Source organism: Vollenhovia emeryi, unplaced genomic scaffold (genome assembly GCF_000949405.1).
Source record: "Vollenhovia emeryi isolate VEMERY1.0 unplaced genomic scaffold, V.emery_V1.0 DF939146.1, whole genome shotgun sequence".
NCBI classification, from domain to species: Eukaryota; Metazoa; Arthropoda; class Insecta; order Hymenoptera; family Formicidae; genus Vollenhovia; species Vollenhovia emeryi.
The window spans coordinates 260390-280431 of record NW_011967220.1 but is presented as its reverse complement, the minus strand read 5'-3'; the positions used below and the strand labels follow the sequence as shown (position 1 = coordinate 280431).

Genomic DNA, 20042 nt, shown 5'->3' with positions numbered 1-20042 from the left:
GCATATCGGTCGCTCAGCGCAAACGGAGAGAGGCCGTTTAACAGAGAGGAATAACGAAAAGCTAGATAAAGCAGCGAAAGAGTATTAAGGAGATTGATGTCGGGAAGAAAGAGAGAGAGAGAAGGAGAACGAGGGGCGATATTAGTTATCTCTCCGTGCAAAATAATGCCGAGCACTCCTCTCCGGGCTACAACGGCATAAACAAGGTAAAATAAACAAGGGCGCAAACATTATAATGCAGAAGCATTGCCGGCGGAATAGCGTCAGCTCAGTGCGTGAACGTATGCTCTGGTTTGTATACGTCTACTCGTTTGTAGATTTGCGCACGTAGCTGAAGCAGTGCAAGCGGGAAGATGTGCTACCTTCTCTAGTAGCTACCTACAATGTTCGTCTACGTCTCGGCCGTCTCCTCCTCCTCCTCCTTGGATCTCTGACCTACCTCGCTCCTATGCTACGTGTATCAACGTACACGCTGTTTTTCTCTTTACACGCCGTCTACGAATCTCTATTGCTTTTTGCGAGGTAGCCTCCGGCGAGCCCGACGAAGAAGGACTGTCGCCAACACGGGATACGTCGTGTAGACAAATGGGACAGCAGTCTTTCTTGCTGGCCAAGTAACATTAGCGTATCACGGCGCAGCGTGCGACAATTCAGGACAGATGTAATTACTCGACAAAGAGAATATAGACGACGATTTATCTTGGGCATGCCTGCTACATCCCCGATACGGGATTCAACAAGTACGAACGCGTACATAAAATTACTGACGTTTGCCCCACACCAACTTTCGTCGCTAAATATATCCCGCGTGCCAGTGTACGATTAATCTAACAATAAAAGTTAACAAAAGATTGTTTTAACATGTGGAAAGTAGAAATCCGCACGAGCATCTCTCTTCTTCGAGCATTCTCCTCTTTTTTTTGCATACACAATCCCACGTTCCTTCGTCCACCCTCGCTACGCTTTTATCTGTCGTTCCCCGGGAAAGCGCCAGAGGCATCACCATGGGGCCGATACGAGGGAACTTTTAAAATTACCCGAGCTTTCCGGCTGAGAGATAATATGGCCTATTAAGAGTAGACGACGCCGGATCGGAGATGAGAGCGAGCGGCGCGAAGTCGATGTGAGAAGAAGCCGGCGGGGTTAGTTTAATCCCGGAGTTTCACCATGAAAAACAAGAGGGATGGAGATATAAATTTCGCTTTTACCCCGATATAGTCACTTTAGCCGTCACTATAAGCTAATGCATATTTCCAAATGTTTTCTTCGTTAAACCGCGCGCGTTCTTATTTCCCTTTAGTGCATTCCGCGGAATTTCCTCCCCTGTCTACTCGTACACGGCGAATATAACGCAAAGGGATACAGAAAGATAATTAAGAGCGGTGAGAAACGTGCATTTAAGTATCCTTAAAGATCAATGATCGACGCCGGTCTTTGCAGGATTATTTTCAACGTGAATTTTTCATTTACGATCGCATCATTAAAATTCAGTTATTGTAATAGTAAATTCGTGAAGGAACTGCGTGATAAGATATGATTAAGGCAATGGCATTTCAGAACGAGGCATTAAATTACAGCACGTACTACAAGGCACGTGAGTCGCAAATTTAACAAACAAGACGCTATTTCGTATGTTACTAGTCTACGTGAACTTCTTAAGTGTTTAGCAGCTGTCCTGGACTACGAAGTGACGAAACGATCGCGAAGCGGTGTCTCGACATACACGACAATTTTATGTCATCTCCTCAGGGATAGTGCATCTTCCCCGTCTGCTAACTCCAATGTGACGTAACGATATTCAAAGTTGCAAGTTAGTTTAAGAGTTTCGTCGGGCATGAATTTTTATCCCGTTGTAATGTGAAAATATTTCTCGAAAACGAGCAGATTATTATCTCAAGGATTTAGTACGTGAAATATTTTCAAGAGAGCTATAAAAATCTCGATGAAACGCTGCACGAGTGTAGCGGGTGGGAAAAAGCCGCATAAAAAAAAAGCAGAACGTAACTATAATCTCGAGACTTTTAATGATGCCCGTATACGTTTTGTTTTAAAAGTTTACGAAGGAACGATAATACAGGAATGTATTTTGGCAACATTAGAAACGGGGGAAAAAAATTGAATATACTTTTGCGAGCAAGTAGAAAATCAAGGCACGTGACGCGTACGTACGGAATTGAATGGAAAAAGCAAATTGGGAGCAGAGTACCTACGAGAACTATCAATCTCAAATGCCGCTATTATCCATCTTTTCATCATACATAAGAATGTATGTACACTTACACCGAGACATTTGTTACCGTGTAGCGCAAGTGCCCGAATGAGACTCCGAAGGCACATAAAAGGCAAATAAACTTCCTCAACATTGAACGTGAGAGAGCCCTTAAAAACTTTTCCCGTGTTTACATTTTATGCGTCATATTGGTGCGCATAAATGCATAAATCAAGATACCGAAATTACTTTCGAGCAAGTCGGCAAGATAAAACTAAAGTATCATCTTAAACACAAGTAATTATAATTAGCAAAATAACTTTCGTTAATTCAATAAACAGACTTCGGACCTGATAACGGCATAAAGCCGATTCGAGCTTAACCTGAAGATATTAATACGTTCTTCATTCTCGCAAAATTGTGCTTCGTTCCGCAAACAAGTAGCGAGAGAGAAATCGTGTTCGTGTCTATAAAATTTGATTACCTGCACGAATTCCACCAGGAAATTCGAAAGACGAATATAAGGCCCTGTAAAATACTCAAATTGCCCCAATCTCGTTAAAGATACGCGCAATGAAACATTTAATGTCTAACACGCGAATAAATCCTGTCACGTAGCGAAGTTACATCGTATACCAAGACAGACTGATTGTGAGTAGAAATGAAAGCACTATGTGAAACGACCACAAACCTCAGCAACATTTGTAGTCGTCGTCTGAATCAAAACCTATCCGTTTATTTTAAATAATTCGTCAAAGTACGACAAATTCCAATTATACAGTGGATAAGCACTTTTACTCTTCTAATTTTTTAACACGGAAAAAATGAAGTTGCTTGAATTAAACGTTAACGTCACGGGCTGCCACAAACATAAACAATTCGCTCAATTGTATTTGCTAAGGATTTTAATGTTAAACATCAAACTAAATATTCAGTTCATTAAGGCAACTATCTGACGTTTTTTATTCATTAATATTGGTGTTGTTTCAACGATTTTATTTCAATTATAATATACTGATCTTGTTGATACAGCATTATTTTTTCCGTGTACAGACATGAATATATGATTTAATGAAAATGCTAACAAGAATAATATCAATTGCAATAACATTGTAGAATAAAAAAATCTCTCGGTAAAAAAATATAAACTTTTAACATGTATGAACCGAACTGTCGAAAGATTCGAAATGATCTCCGGGCGACGACGGACCGAAACGAGGGACGGAAGTGGAGAAAGATAGAACCGGCTACGGGGGGTAATACTTTATCTCCTGATACCATTGTTATTTCAGGCAATCCGCCTCGATCCATTTTAGAACAACACGCAAAGGTTCTGGCGCAACGCAAATCCGGAGTTATTGCAAATAACAAATCTGTGTAGGGCGTGTGTAGAACTTGCGTTCGGTTAACGCATATAAAACTGTAAATGTGCAAGATAAATGTACACTTTTCTACGTCGTACGTGTAATTGATAGACGTCGGTACAGATCACTCGTACACGCAACCTTCGTTCGCGCCACCATTCATTTTTGCATGCAAACACGCAATAGTTGGGGTGTTAGCTCGTGCAAGTTACGCGGCTACGAGGCAAAATTTTATTATCGGAGTTACAAACCTTCATTTAGTATCACCGATAACGCAGACTATGACGCATCCCACGTACGAATATCAGGCGGAATTTACGAGCTAACTTTCTAGACTTCGTTGAGTTCGCGTCAAGCCGAGTTAATACACAATAGTGCCGTACAAACGTGTGCCAACACAGAGGGAATAAGCAAATCGTAGGGAAAAGAGAGAAAGAAAGGGGGGAGAGAGAGTGAGAGAGAAATGGCAAGGGAGACGTAACAGAGGGAAAGCTGCTGTACATCCGCAGACCTTCCCGTAGGTTTACGACTGTGGAATATCGAATGTTAATACCGACTGTCATTGTATCAGAAGTTTCATCCGAAACTTCGAATACGATGTCGCGGCCCATAACCAGAGAATCGAGGATTATTCACCGATTCGGAATCAACTCCCCGTCGCTCGTTTGCCCGTAAACGAGTCAACTTTGGCAAATGTTTAATCCCATGCGCGTCTGATAAACTGAATTTGCCCATTCGGCAAAATTACCGACACATCTACGACGATAGGATAAAAGTCTAGGTATGATATTTTTTTTCCAACAGAGGCGAAAATAATTCGCGCGGAAGAAAAGAGGATGGTCATTGCAAGCTTGTTTATGAATAAGCCACTCGCGTGTTATCAGAGCGACGTCTCGAAGGACTCTGTGCTAATCCTTGGGAGGCAGCTGCCGAATCACCCCTCGGAGAGCCGCAAGTGGCGAGGCTAGCATAAACACGCTTAAGTTTTGGAGGTTGAGTGCTGCAGCCCGTCACTTGCACGGTCGCTATTCCGCGAAGGGACTCTCCGCCTAAGTACTTGAGTACAGCAGGCACCGCCTAAGAGTTTGTTGCTGTTTCTTGTTCTTGCGTTACCTCCGTCGCGCCAGGCGGAACCACCCCTTAATCACCGTGGCAAGTTTAATGTCGCTCTGAACAACGCGAGTCGCATTGTTATTGTGGTCTTTAACGAACATTTCCCCGACATATTTTTCGAGTGTCAGGAAATAACGAATCCACCCTGTAATCCCATCGTACGGACGGAAACGTCCCCGTTCTATAATTTACTTTTTCTCAACGTGATCTTGACGAGAGGAGTGCAATAAAATTCACGCGCGATCCTCCTCTATTTTTCCATTCCACCGTTTCTCTTCTCTTTAGTTACAAGGATCACGCGGAGGAGGATCGAATTTTTTTTTAATCAATCTGATTTATACTTTTATACTTTTACCGCGCTGCATCGGAAGGTAAACGCCTCCGTGATGCATCGGGGCTATTTTTGAAATATCCATTCTATAAACCCGTAGTCTAGAATCGCCCAACACAGCCGTAACTGTAAAAATAATCAACGCGTACTTCGCCCGCTTCGCTACTAACAGTGTAATACGCTTTCCGTTTTACGACCCTCTTCTACTGACATTCTAAGCCCGACATCGCGCCAGCTACGGTACATGTATAAGCGAAAGCCCTCGTCATAATCCCGTACATCAACCGAATACACGCTGGCTCAACTTCTAACAAAAATGTCGAAACGAACCGACCGTCGATGAGATGTATTCGAATTACATTCATCTCCATGGTCCGGCGATCAATGCTGCTCAGCGAATTACGTTCTACCAACGACGTGCATTTCTCGATGGGAAAACTTCAACAATTCGAAGGGTCCATAAAATTGAAGTACACGATCTTCGAAGTGGAAAGCAGATCCTATATCTGTTTCACGCCCGGTACAAAACGTATCGAAAGACTGCAATCAGAACGAGATTCCACTCACGAAAACGCATGCAGAATGCAAGAATACGTTTTTCGAGACGTATCCCCTACGCTGTAAAGGCGAAGTGTTAAATCCGTTTACACGGAGAATCTATTCAGGTATTTATTTAAAACGCTCTGTCCATGCTCTTCTTGAGGGATTGGCCTGGGACCGAAGCATTTTTCGACTACCAACGAGGTAGTTCGCTATTCTGGAAGGAAGCGAATGGCAATGCATGCTGGGAATAGTACGCAGCAGCTGCACACAAGTATATCACATTCTTTGAAAAAGAAGCTTCTGAATTCTATCGGTCCCGGGGGCTTTTCGGTTTAGACAGGGATAAGATACGGACGATATTTATTCCCGGGACTTTTGAGGAACGGAAAAATTATTTGCCTTCAATTATACGCACAAAAAGTACAAGGTGCTAAAAAAATCAAGGGCAAATCTTGTAAAATTAATGCTCCTGCATGTTTTACAATCCTTCTGAATTTAACGATTTTCGAGAAGTTTACTGCACGCGCAGAGAATTTTCTCTTAAAATTTATCCTAAAAATCATTTAATCGTGAAACGACATGGCGTCTCGGAGAATTTTATGAGTTTTATGAAATTTTATCATACATTTTACCAGTAAAATGTGCACTAAGTATAATTACTAGTCAAATGTATGGTAAAATTTGCAAAAAAACTCTCATAAAGTTGTTCAAAATGCCGCGTTGTCCCACGATTACGTGATTTTCAGGGTAATTTTTAAGAGAAAATTCTCCCCATAATTCTACGGATTAATCAAAATTCTGAAAACGGTTCTGTTAACGTCACGTAGACAAAGAATCGTTTATTAAGAGATGAAAGGGACAATATTACTGTAAAAAATATTAGAATGAAACGAGACTGGAACAGCGTGCCATGATGATAATATAATAGAAAGATCAGCGAGACAATGAATGGAAAAGAAGATAAAAAGCGAGCTGTACGAACGTAATACGTTTCTGTGCGGCCACTATAATCCAAGTGCGGAAAATTTGCAAAATAAAATAGTAACCTCGTCGGTGCGTAATATACAATGTTAAATAATAACATGTGTACACAGGAATTCCAATTGACGAATTACGTTCGCGTCGACGATCGAATGTCGATCGCTCTCGCATCGAACAGAGCAGGCGTTTTCTGCGTGAATATGGCCCGAGAGCGTTTCTTCTGTCGAGTCTGCAGCACCGAGGGGAATATTGTCTCCGTCAGCGAATATGTTTTATAGCAACGTCGTAGCCAGGACGCGGCTATAGGCGGTAACATCGAGATGGATCGAGAAGAGAAAGAAAGACAGGGAGCGAAAGAGGGAGGCATATACTAAGTGGATATTGGATTTGTAATAGGGGTCACAGAGCTATAGGCACCTCCTTCCCCGACTTGAACCCGTGGAGCGTCTCCTATTCCGAAAGGAATCACTTTTTTTCCACGTGCAAGACGGTCGCGTCTCGGCGCGAGGACTGTCGGCTCGATTGAATGCATTATTCGCACGATGGAGTAAAGAACTATCGAATTGTATCACTTGCATATCTCGAGCCCCCGCGCCTCGTTATTCCTCGAGGATTTTCCGATCGCGAACACGACTGCCGAAGGAAACGATTAACGAAGGCATCGAAGATTCAGCCCATTAAATCGTGCAATTATCCGCGACTCGATAGGATATCGTGCGATGCGCGAGTGCAAAAGCAAATAGGAATTTCCGTGGCAAATCGAAGCGGCCGTTATTATTGATAATATTCAATCGAATTCACAATAGCACGGATTGTCTACGATTTGTTTCGGGCATTTATTCGACGGTACCGGCCGTATAGCGAGCACAATTGAACTCAATTACAGCGTGTACGGCGTATGTCCTGGCCGCGCTCGTAAAACAGAATGGTCTCGGCTGAAACGTCATGTCGGATATATTGAGCTGCACAGAATTATGAGGGGACGTAGTTTCTCCAAAGCGATTAATCCTCATTGGCCGAAATGCACGCAATACATGCGCCGTCGACAATTGTTCTAACGAACACGGTCGGTTGTCTTGTTACGACACGAACGTTACCAAAAATCTATTCCACTGTATTGTCGAAAGTGAAGCTCGCAGATAGATGACCCCTTTCGCTCAGATCCTCGCGATAATTTTCAGATTATCTTTCTTTCGATCGCGCAGCTGTGAGAGAGGAGACAGTCGATATCGCGGATAAAAGCTTCAGAGCCGGACCGTCGTCTCTCGATATTTTTCCTCGGATATCCCGAAATGAACAGCGGGAGCCATAAGGATGACTAGCCCGATTTTAACGGCGGCAACGAGGGGTTGCTACACCCGCAGGGAGCACCCACACACGTAACAGCCCCGAAGACGTCCGGTATTTCGATTAGTCCGATCCTTCAACGAAGCAGACAGGGTGATAGCGCGATCGCAAAAATTCTCCTCGTCCCTCCATTCCCTCCCGCCGCCGACGCCGGTATTGTCGGATCGACTTGTCGGAATTTCGCGCACGTGCCGAACGCGAAAGTCTGCCTTTCTTGTCTGGCACATACGTACGTGATCGTTGAAATTTTATTTCTCCGCGAAAAGTACGTTCGCCGATGCAACGCGGAAAAAAGGGGGAGGGGGGGTATTCTTTCGAAAACTTCTGCGCGAGAGGATGAAGTAAGATCGCAACGGGATCGCCGGCTCTTAACAAAAATAACGCGTAAACGTCGAATGAAATTAACGATGCAATTGTAGCTTCGCGATGTTCGTCGCTTTTACGGGCCTCAAAAAATTTGCCGGGTAATAAAACTCTTTAAAGGTATTAAAAGCTTGGAGTTTCGGCGATACAACACTGCAAAATAATTTTTCATCAAGAAATTTCTTATCGCTTTTAAAAAGAGCAATTATGCAAATGTCGGCTGTAAATGTGGAATAAGAGCGTAGCCGAGAAGAAACAGACATGAACCGTAATTCTGCGAGCGCTAATGCAAGCATATTTTCGCGAGTCTTATGCCCCTGGCTTGATGAAATATACGAACGGTATTTCACGACGGTCGCAATACACCCTGGCACCGCGTAAAAACATCGTTGATTTACATTTACTGTTAATTTATACCATTTTGTGCGGTGATTATGAAAATGAGAGGGCTATTGCCTAACTTTCTTAATTACTTCTCTAAACTGTTGACGAGCGCTACGAGAAAAAGCTTTTGCGATCATTTAATATACAATTACTTACATGTACTTTTCCAACAAACTCTTTCAACAAATTTCTTTGATAAAAAAAACATTTGTCTATCGAAGAACTACTTGTATTTTTAAAAAAATGCATCTAAATTTAAAAAGACGAGTGCAAAATCTTTGAAGCCAGGAGACTCTTTAGAGTTGTACCAATAATTTTGGAAAAGATATCTAAAAAAGAAAAAGCGATCGCCAATGAACGCCGAGCACGTAAATGTTGTTTATCGCAGAAAACGTTTCTCGTTGTCTTCGGGTTTCGAATTGTTTCGAAGGGAAATAGGGACCCGCAGTGTTATACCCCAATGCTGGAGCATCCAAATATACACAGCGCGTCTTGATTATGCGCAACACGTATTCTCAAATACAATCCCGCGACACTCGTAACGCAGGTGGAATTCGAGGCTTCCTCGAGGCAGATAACTGAATTAATTAAGTCTCCTGCAAATGAGGAGATACCCGTGTAACAAAGGTGAATTAACACTAATTCACATTCGCATATCCGGCACTCGTGCGCAAATATCGCGTCGGTATCAAAAAACGAGAAGTGGACGGCGCAAAATTATGGAAGCGAAACGCCCCTATATACCGCATTTTACTTCGTGTAATGTGTCCAAACAATGAAACTGAATATAATACAAGAGGAAACTAAACTGAACGACCGCGGATGGAGAGAACGTGGGGTCGATTTGTGCTTTGTGCATTTGCAATATCAGTAAACAGCCACACGGTTGACCGTTTAACGCGAGGAAGATTTATAACCATCTCCGATGCCATCAATAATAAAATACAGCTACGTGCTGCTGTACCCGCCAGCCCTTTGTTCTCAAATATCGAGGCAAGCAGGGTAATATATTATATGTATATGCCGATATATCCTGATTGGAATCTCCCACCTCCTTCAACACCACCCACCAGCACCTTTCTTCCTCTTTCCCTTTCTCTCTCCCTTTCTTTAGTTTCCGCCCTTATTATGTCTTCTTCGCGCCTCGGACTCAAATTTATTTTCTTCGTTCCAAGTAAGCCGCGTTTGCACGGTATACCGTTGCATATTCGATTTTATGAAAGATACTTTCGCGAGACAGCGGAAAGAATATTTATTTTCACAATGTGTGTATGACTACTTTACTGTATAATGTATGAACTTGCAAATATATATATATATATTTCATAAATTTAGTAGTTACAAGTAATATAATTGTAAACTCCCTCGAGGAAAATTTTAAGAAAAGTTTAAGAGAATCTCTTTGTAAGGCTTGTAAGATATATATATATATAAGGCTTCCGATTTTTTTTCATTAGAAATAAAAGAACTTCATTGGCTATACAAACGTAACCATCGTACTATTAGGTTACATGCTCAGAAAAGAGCCGCATATCGTCGGAAGCGAAATAAGAGAAGGAAAGCGAGAAGCAAAATGTTGAAAGAGGAAAAAGGGTTGTAGCAGGAAGTGTTCGTTTACGCAGTTTCAGACCGGCATAAATCATTGGAGGGCGGAATACCACAAATATATCATGTTCAGACAGTTCAAGAATAAAATAAACAACCCCCACCCTCTTTGCTTTATCCTCCCTTGCGGCCCGCCGCCGAAACCTCCGCCTATGGTTATATTTCACGAGATTTCATTCCGGTACAATCTCCTACAATAAACCCGCGGTTTTCTCTAAGTCGTTGATTTACTTCGCGACTGTATAAACAGAAATATTGCTTAAGCTGTATGTATCGGAGATGATACTGTGCAATTTCTCTGATCATAATTATTAATTAAATATTAATGCGTTGTTTATAATACTTGCTACTGCATACAGTACAATAAACTCTTAAATAAAAAAAATAGAAACATTATCTTGGTCATTATCATTGTATCGTCAATGATATTAAAATAATTTATGGTTCTTCTGCAAGTAACTACTATAAGACATACTATAAGACACCATAACTGTCTAAACATTACGTAATCTTACGTAAGCGAAATAAGATTATCGTTCGCGAAATTTGCTAATTAAAGTATTTTCTATTTTGCGTATTAAAATATGTCTTATACAGTCGTGGTTTTCGTATAATACATAATAAATGTCCGTTCAATAAGACATACATTCTGAAAACGAATGCTGGCGAATATCGGCGCAGATATAAAAGGATAAATTGTATGCACTTACCTGTAGACTCGGATGGCAGCCTAATTCCAGCAAAGTTCGCACAACGCCAGCGTGTCCTTTATTAACGGCGATATGAAGAGCTGTCTGGCGTCTCTTATTTCGAGCGTTCAGATCGGCGCCGGCAGCAGCGAGAAGCGCCATAACACCTGGCTCATCTCCAAAAGCAGCGTGATGTACGGCTCTATCACCATCTTTGTCCTATTTTCAAAAAACGCGATATAAGCAAATGCGGTCCGGTGTACATCTGATATCTTCGGTCGACTAGTAGGAAATACTTACTTCCATTTCCACATCCGCGCTGAACCGTAGAAGTATTTTAATCACTTCTAAATGACCGTTTTGACTCGCAGCTTGCAAGGCGGTGTGGCCGGCGAATACACCGTTAACATCGGCCTCTGGTCGTTTCAAGCATTCTTCACATTTAGAGGCGTCGCCATTCGCTGCAGTCTTTACTAACTCTTCATTGACATCACCGGAGACGTGTGTCTCGAATAACTTCTTTAATAACGCTGACAAGCGCTCTAGAAAGTACAGCGATACGTACATTACAATGCATACAAAATTCCAAGTGTATGATTTATGAAATAGCTAATTAGTTCAGTTTATGAATGTACACTTACCACCACTGCTGTTCCCTGGAACACTTCCGTCGCTGCTCGCAACTTTCGTGACAGCTTGAGGATTATACGTCCAGGATGTACTACAGACTTCCACTTTTAAGTCTCCGTCATGATATATTTGCTGTACTCTACCTATTTTTCCCAAGGTCTGAAAGATATCAGTAAATATTAATTCAGAATTAAGACATACGTTATATAAGTTTTCTTATTAAAAAAACACCCACCGGAGCCATTGCCTCGGCCCATTCGCCATGACCACGCTGGAGTAATTTAATTTTTTCTATATCATGGCAAATCTGCACCAAATCCCCGACAGCAAATGTCTGATTGTCAGAACTAGTAACAGGAACGGGTATCTGGACTTTAGTGAGAACAGCAGGATTGAAGGTCCATCGATTACCACTTGGATAAGAGACAACAATGTCATGATCTTCATCGATGCCGACGACCGTACCGGTAGTGCCAAGGCACTCGAACATGCCATCCGTCCAGCCTCCGTGACCATGCTGTAGTGACTGTACAATTTCTAATTCCAAATCGACATTAACCTGTAGATATAAAAAGATGGTTACATCTCTTCCCAAGTTTTCAACAGATATCGCGAGTAGAGAATAAACTAGTCACCTGATCACCAATTTGCAGACCGTGAGGTCCCGTTCGACCTGGACCTTGCTCACCCAACAATGGCAAATGGTCTCTATACACAGTTTGTCCCTTTGCATCATTGACCACTTTCAAATCAGCCTGGACATAAAAATATATATTACATATTGATGCAAAGCTGCTTTTACCATGAAGCCATCAATGTTATAATGCTAACCATTCCTTCAAAGCCGACTCTGTACAAATTTTTAGCGCCATTATCCCAAATGACGTAAGCCGCTGAACGTGGACTAGCTGCGGACCAGTCTTGTATCTCGTTAACTTTCCCCCGACGGCCGTTTCCACCATCCTGATCTTCCCACTGCCAATCCACACCTCGTACGACTCTCGCGCCAGGGAATATACCACGAATTGCGATCTAAATGACAATAGCAGTCAGAGACATAGCGCACCAAGTAATTTTCAATGAAGAAAGTCGAGTCATCGTTTATACCTTCTTGCTCTTCCTACGAGGTTCCAGCAAGACCCTTTCACTCCCTGGCGTAGCGATGCGGAAGAATCTGTGTCGCAGGTGATGTTTATCTCCGTGGTAGCAAATGGAGCAAAGATCGTAGTTGCCGCACTCGGCGCACTTCCATCTTATCCCAAAGATAGGCTGCTGGCGACACGTGTCGCACATCGTGCCGTCGTGCTTCACTCCCGTCGGCGCAGAATCCAGTATACGCAGATCGAAGGCTCCTGAACATCGATAATTGGCTGCTGTGCCGTTGTCCCAGACGACTACGACCTCCTCAGGCGATTCAAAGTTCCTAACTGTACCCACGTGGCCTTCTCCGCCGTCCTTTCGAACACAACAGGAAAATGATTATTGAAATACCCCTCAGCCCTCTGTCTCCTAACGTAAGGAGGCTTCCTGACAATGTGGCTACGCTCGCCAGTCAACTACAAGCGATACCAAACGAAGATACAGCTCCCATGCGGCACAATTGTCCGCCCATTAAAGATCGCGTACATTTCACGCGCAATACTGCAAAAGCTAACGTTAATTCCTGTCGAAATCCAAAATGCTACGCGAGATAAACAACGCCGGAATAACCTGGCGGCGAGTCAAATTAGTCCTTTGCAGGCGCGGCTCCGTCGAAAAAATCGCCGGACCGCCGCCGCGGGACGCGGGGAGCGCGGGAGCGTTTGTCGCAAACGTCCCCGCGGGGGCAGGGTGTCGCGTTGCCCCGAAAAAATCGCGCTCAGCGAAGTTAACCTCTCGGTTTCTAACCTGCTTCCCCCATTTCCATTCCGGGCCACGTATCACTCGGGCGCCGACGCCCTCCATCATAAAACGCGTCGTGCGAGTGCCCGTGCTCGCGCCGGCCTCCATCGCTCGTTGACAACGATTCCCCCGCGTTGTCTCGCACGAAAATCGCGGAACACGGTGTGCCTCGTCCCCCAGCGCGAACACCGAGCAGGCAATTTACCACTTTGACAATGCGTCAAAACACGCGCTGCCAACGTGCGCGCGCTCCGTCTGGGTACGCGCGCGCGAGCCCTTCGCCTCTCCGGCGCGCGCGAAGCCGACACGAAGCGGTTTCTTTTCCGTTCTCGAATCGCGCCTCCCGTCGCGCGCTTAGCTTCGTGCAGAGAAGCGCGTGTACGTTTTTGTACCCACGCCCGCTTCGTCCCACGGACAATCCGCGCAGGATACGGCGATGTACACTTGGCCCTCGCGCGCGGAATCGCTCGCGCAGCCGGCCCGCCGCGGAACTTGTCGCCCGACGTTGGCTGCCCTGTTCCGGCGGACTTCAAGCGGCTGACGCGCGGCTCGAGTCTCTTGCGAACTTCTTGATTTTATATGATTTTATATGACGACTTACATACGCTGCGTGGCGAAATGTTAATAAACGGAATCGGAAAAACGTTGTATTTTGTTCAATACTTTTTGATACTTTCTATACTTTGCGCTTCGCGGGGGCAAAGTAGACATTGGCGATGCCTCACCGAGACCAATGTCAAGAGTAATTCACGTAACTTTACATCTAACGTTCCATTTCTACCAATGTTAATTAACTTTGATCTTGGTTTAAGTTATTCCTCGGCTTTTCCTGCTTTCTAAAGTTGGAAAGAGACAAGAACTTAAACCGGAATTAAAGTTAATCGGCGTCGGTAGAGATCGATGGGCACAACAATGTCCGAACCTAGTGAGAAATGATGATGTCGATCGACGTCGTTTCGACGTCGATCGACGAATCATTTCTCACTGGGGAGAGCAACACCGGTATCAAGTGAAACGCCCGGCGTGGCCGCTCTCGGGTTTCTCTCTGGCAATACTTGCAAAATCGAGGCTTCGGGCGCGATCCCGGGCTCGGCTACGGCTGTTCCGCGATCCTCGCTGCAGACCGGAGCGGATCGCGACATTCGCGACAGCGTCGCTCGTTAACTCGTCATGTGATTGCTAGGTGCGCTGTTGACGAACTTATGATATAGAGACCCTGTAATCAGAGAGAAGCGACGAGAGTCGATGGTAAAATTTTTGTGCGACGCTCTCGTACTTCATCACGCACATTATGCGTGAAACCGTACGCACCCGATATATTATACGCGTATGCGATGCGAACCTACGGTTACACGAGATAGACTCGCTGCCGTGATCTTGTCACCGCAAGATCGGTGCTCGACAGCTCGCCGCCTGATTGGCCGCTGCTTTGCCGTTCAAGCTTGCGAGCGTTTCTAGTCCAATCAACGGACAGAGTTGCCAAACGGAAAGCGGGTCGGTCGGGCGCGAGAATCCGCTCCGTGTGTCCGTCGATTTCGGCTCGCCGAGAGGACGAGCCCCGCGTCCGGGGTGCCGTAAGTAAGTAGCGCGTTCGCAAGCTCGTTCGTGGCGCCCAAGCAGCCGCCGGGAGTAGCGTGCCGGGAAATCTCGGCGAGAGTACAACGCGCGTTAACTGTCGTCCGATTATCCCGTGTGCCTTGAGAGATAATTTCATCGCCGTTCAGCCGCCGATGCGGCTTACAACGGGATTACCTCGCGGGAGCATCTCTTTGCATCCGCACATATTGCACTTGTGCAAAAGTGTGTGCTCCCGGCCTTTTATTCTCGGACATCGTAAGATCCGCCGCCGCGAGGTAAGTGCCGCTTGCTGCATTACCGACGACGCGACAGTTACCTATTGCGAATGGTGGCTTGTAACCCCCCTCGAGCGACGATAGATGGCGCCGGCGCCTAACCTCTTCGCGTCGGTAACTGATTCTTCTCGCGCACTTCAGGAGAGACACCGGATAGAATTTGTGTAAACTCGTGTGTCACAACTGCGGATTTCCACAATTTTTGCTTTTCAGGACCTGCGATTTTTCGCCGCCAACATCACAGTTGCTGCGTCGTTTGCACGCGCGATTATCCCCAAAAGACTGGCACAAAAACTCGACAGGCGCAAGTGTTTGGTAGTGAACATCATCGCGCGAGACGACGCGCCGTCTGCTGCATCTGTCCCAGGTTGCGGTCGCGATTCGATACAATCATCAATACCTTTGCAGAGAAAAATCGGAGCAAAATGATCGTGGTTTTTGGAAAGGTACGATTCCAGCGCTTCTAATGAGGTAAGAATCGCTGATCTCGGATCATCAGTTCATGGTCGAACCAACAGATGATGTTTATTAATGTTGTGGAAAACCCGCTGTCTCTTATTAGGAGTCTGCCTCGTAATAGGGGACTTTTCTCTACATCTGTTGCATTACATGCTACAGTTGTACATATAATATTATAATAATCATATAATATTTGTTACACGTACTACGGTTTCGTAATTGCAATGTCCCAGTGGGAAATTACAACTAACGTGGGCATACGTTACATATAACGCGCGCGTTATATTGACACAATCCGTTTGATCACGGCATCAGTTATCTGTGTTTGCCAGAATATTATCACATTATAATCGCGAGGCGATTTAAAATTTAATGAAAGGGTATTTGTTAGTATTATTATCACTCGCTGTCGTTATTGTATGTTCAACTGAAATCTTCCTCGCTGACACGCGAGCGAGGACGGCGGACTGTTTGTACAAAGTACGAGGTGCACCCCCAGGTAGCGCGATGTCACTACGACATCAAGAATGAAGTTGAAGTGACATTAATTGAACTTCGAAGCGATGAACGAGACGTGATGTTATTTATACATGAGATTTACGCTCTACTCGGGATAGTAGAAGTACACAGGTTGACATACAAAATCTTTTATTCATATAAAAGGACACTTTATACTAGCACGTACTGTCGAACCTAGCCTACTTCCATACAGTCGGCACCGCCGGGACTCTGTCTCTTTCTCTCTCTCTCTCTCTCTCTCTCTCTCTCTCTCTCTCTCTCTCTTTCTGTTTCTTCCTCTCTTTCTCTCTCCCGGCTCGCTCTCGTTTATCCCGTTTATCACATAGTATAATACGCGGCGAATGACGTCAATTTATATTCCGCATAGCAGCGCGCGATCGTACTCACGTGTAAAAAAAAAAGGAGGCGTCGCAGGGATCGAGCATTCTTCGTAAACCGCTCCACGCGCCACGTGCCGCGTCACGTGGGCGGGTGCGCGCGCATACGCGGGACCGATTCAAATCCTTCTGCCACTATAATCGCCCGCGGTAATTGCGTCACGAGAAAATCTCCCGATGTTAATGCCATCGAGCACGTGGGGGGAGGGGGTGCGGTTGACGTGGCTAAACGGACAGGAATTGGTCGATTCGTGCGCTTTGCGCCTACTTATGTGTGCGGACGCTTCGTTGCCTCCCGACTTCAACAACTAGTCTTACATGTGCGGTTCTACGTATATCCAGCACGTATGTATACCTTACGCATTAGCTACATGCATAATATCGTACTTATTATCGTAAATACTCGACATTCATATTTACCTTTGATAATTATCATGATCTCGCTATGATTGAGGGAGAGGGGGGTGGAGGGAAGGGTTGATATCGAGATATAAATACTAGATTTCGACTACGATCGCTAGAAAAAGTTGGCTTGGGAGGAGTCGACTCGACTACAACCGCGTAACTTTCAATGAGCCTTGAGCAAATTGTTGTAGCTACTTTCGCGTTGCTCGCCGGCGCGTGATAAATCTTTATCGCGATGGAAGACAAGCGCGCGAGACCGCGCGCCTTCGTCGACGTTATTAATTGAGAGAACTATGACACTGATCCTTTCTTGCTTCCTCGGCCTGTTCGAACGCACATCCGCCCGATTGTGTAAAGATGCACGAAGTCCAGCCATGAATTTGAAATTCTGTCCCAACCCTTCCTCGACGAGAATGTCGCAGCGCTAACTATTTTTTGCATCGTGACTTCATTACGATCGTAAAGTATAATACAAAAGCGTTTCGTACGTATATAAAAAATTTTATTATCGATTATTGCGTGGGAGATTTGTTTCATTCACGTCTGAGAACAGTGACAGTAATAATATGGCCACTTTGTATATCACGATCGAGTTGTCGTGGAAGCTCCATGAATACGTTGGTCTTACTTTCAAGTCGAAAGAGATCCTTTACGTGAAGAAAACGAGAAAAACGCGTTCACGATATCTTTCTTCGCGAGAAGCTGTTCTCCCGGGGATACGGGCTTAATTCATAAAACGAGTAACTAGGATTAACGGGCCGCTGATATCAGGAAGACCGAACGTTGACTCATCTTCGTTCGATTATTATACAGACAGTATGCGCAGTATTTCTTGCGACAATATATATATATAATATATATATAACATTCGTTCTATTTATTACACTAAAGACAGCCCGCAGAGTTCCAGAGTCTCAAAGCGTGACGTTGTTTCGTGATTAGACGACGATCAAGCGAACTGAGTACCATCGCTATCGAGATAAATAATTGACTTGGAAAGAGATCCCGTAGTTCCTATCGTTTTCTCTTTTCTAACGCGATACTTTGAGACTGGAGAACCGTTATGGGCGATTATCTCTCATCTCGTTCTCTTAACAGCTATACTTTCGTACAAATGTATAGAACATCGTTATCGTTAAGTGTTATTATCAGAGGAGAGTACAGTGTATATAAAGAATTATATAAATGTATATATATTTATATTTATATCTATATTTATATATAATGACGCCAGCTCGCCGGAGAAGCAAATTCTCGGATCGGTCCTCCGCGCGAGCCGCTGTTTGAGCTTTGAGATGCGTGTATCTTTCGTCTCTCTGGCTTTCTCTCTCTCTTTCTTTCTTTTTCTCTCTCTCTCTCTCTCTCTCTCTCTCTCTCTCTCTCTCTCGTCTTTAACATATACATGCATCATGCACACACACGCACATACATACACTCGTGCGCGCACTAGGACACGATTGTTGGCACTATATACGTATGGTATTGGCGGATCGATTAAAAAAGAAGAAAGAAGATGGCTCGATCGGAAGTTCTTCCTTGAAAAGGAAAGGATCTTTGGATCCTCGCGGCTTAAGAATACTGGAAGCACGGCCGGCTATGGTTATGCCGATCCATTCATCTCGATCGTGTCCGAGTGCGCGTGAACGTCAGCAAACTTGAGTAGCGTGACCCGATCAGCGGGACACACGTAGCAGCCGAATAAACGATTCAGAACACGCTCGATCGCGTAGCAAATAATGACATATATCGTCGTCGCTTAAGATTGTCGCAGTGACACCATAAGAGCCGTGAGGATACGCCGGATATCGTATAATCTTACATTCTTTCTTATATTTCCCAATTTACGGCGTTGCATCGTAGGAGGGATACCGTGGACGTATAGTTTGCGTAGAAAAAACGTTTAAAAAAGCTTCTAGCTAGCTAGACGATTTGCGAATCGAGGTATCCTTCGTACGATTCGTACGAATCCTCCTCCGCTGTTTCAGTATCACTGTGCGACCCGCTCGGCCGGCGCCGTTAAATTCTTCTTTCCATTCTTATTCTTCTTTTTTCTTCTTTTTTTTTCCCGTTTCTTATGCGTCTTACGAAACGCATTTGTCGCACCTCTTTTCTTTTTTTTTCTCCCGTCACCTAGGAGTCGCGATCGCAATTCTCTTCCTTCGTGTTTTCCCCTTTTTTTTCCATTACCGACGACGATGACCGTGGCTGCGGACGGCACTCGTTGCCGAAACGAAAGCAGTGCCGCTGATATTCAACACTGACAAAGGCACAGTCATAAGTCTCGTACGTTCAGTAATTTTCTTTCTTTCTTGTCCTTTTAGGGCATGTATAAAATATCCCACGCGAGATAGAACGCGGAATTATCACGATTTTTTCCGTTTTTTTTCTTCTTTTTTGCCTACATTTTCTACATCCACGCTGCTTGGCTTTCTTTCTCCGTGTTCGCATATTAGCACCGAAACACGATTAATCTCCTACGATTCTCCGACCGGTATTATTGCCTCCTTCCTATCTCTCTTTCTTTTTTTCTCTTTCTCGCCTCGTTGCTCTTTCTCTTTTTATTTATATAACATAATATAATATTATTAATATAAACGTTTACGTTTTGGCCACTCAGTTCGTAATCGCCGAAGTACACTATTGTCTGTGTTCCGCGCGACGTTTAGATAGTTCAGAATAATTTCACTTTTATACAACACTGAATTTTTTTCCTGCTGTTGACTTTCTCGTCTTCGTGCTCATCCTATATGATTCCTTTGTAGAGATAAATCCCGTGATCCAACTTGGCGGCTCATCTCCTTCTCTTGGCATCTGTAGTCGCGGCTATCATTTGCCTCAGCATTGGTTCCGGACTGCATACTCGCGGGTCACAATTCATGTTGCCGTCACCTCCGCAACTAAAATTTTCCAATAATTCGCGTTAAGATATATATATATATTTTCTTTTAGAAATTACATACATAGAGTTAATATGAAGACAATTTATAGA

General features: G+C 44.3%; 2 protein-coding genes across 5 annotated transcripts in view; both read right to left on the bottom strand.

Annotated features, from left to right (window-relative positions):
• Nucleotides 1–13798, bottom strand: part of LOC105566151 (E3 ubiquitin-protein ligase MIB1) — a 412872-nt gene extending 399074 nt beyond the window's left edge. Inside the window, exons 1-8 of one of the 2 annotated variants that reach the window (XM_012019926.1) lie at nucleotides 13447–13798; nucleotides 12667–13014; nucleotides 12391–12591; nucleotides 12195–12314; nucleotides 11795–12118; nucleotides 11571–11718; nucleotides 11230–11471; nucleotides 10951–11148 (exon numbers count right to left, since the gene is read on the bottom strand). In XM_012019926.1, coding sequence (XP_011875316.1) covers nucleotides 10951–11148; nucleotides 11230–11471; nucleotides 11571–11718; nucleotides 11795–12118; nucleotides 12195–12314; nucleotides 12391–12591; nucleotides 12667–13014; nucleotides 13447–13548 — 1683 coding nt within the window. In that variant the 5' untranslated portion in view covers nucleotides 13549–13798. The remainder of the gene's footprint in view (nucleotides 1–10950; nucleotides 11149–11229; nucleotides 11472–11570; nucleotides 11719–11794; nucleotides 12119–12194; nucleotides 12315–12390; nucleotides 12592–12666; nucleotides 13015–13446) is intronic. The other variant, XM_012019925.1, reaches the window with a different exon arrangement.
• A 3739-nt stretch (nucleotides 13799–17537) lies between these two features.
• The window catches only part of LOC105566149 (titin), a 44042-nt gene continuing 41537 nt past the window's right edge, over nucleotides 17538–20042 (bottom strand). For all 3 annotated transcript variants that reach the window (XM_012019922.1, XM_012019924.1, XM_012019923.1), the window contains exon 7: nucleotides 17538–19950. In XM_012019922.1, coding sequence (XP_011875312.1) covers nucleotides 19845–19950 — 106 coding nt within the window. In that variant the 3' untranslated portion in view covers nucleotides 17538–19844. The remainder of the gene's footprint in view (nucleotides 19951–20042) is intronic.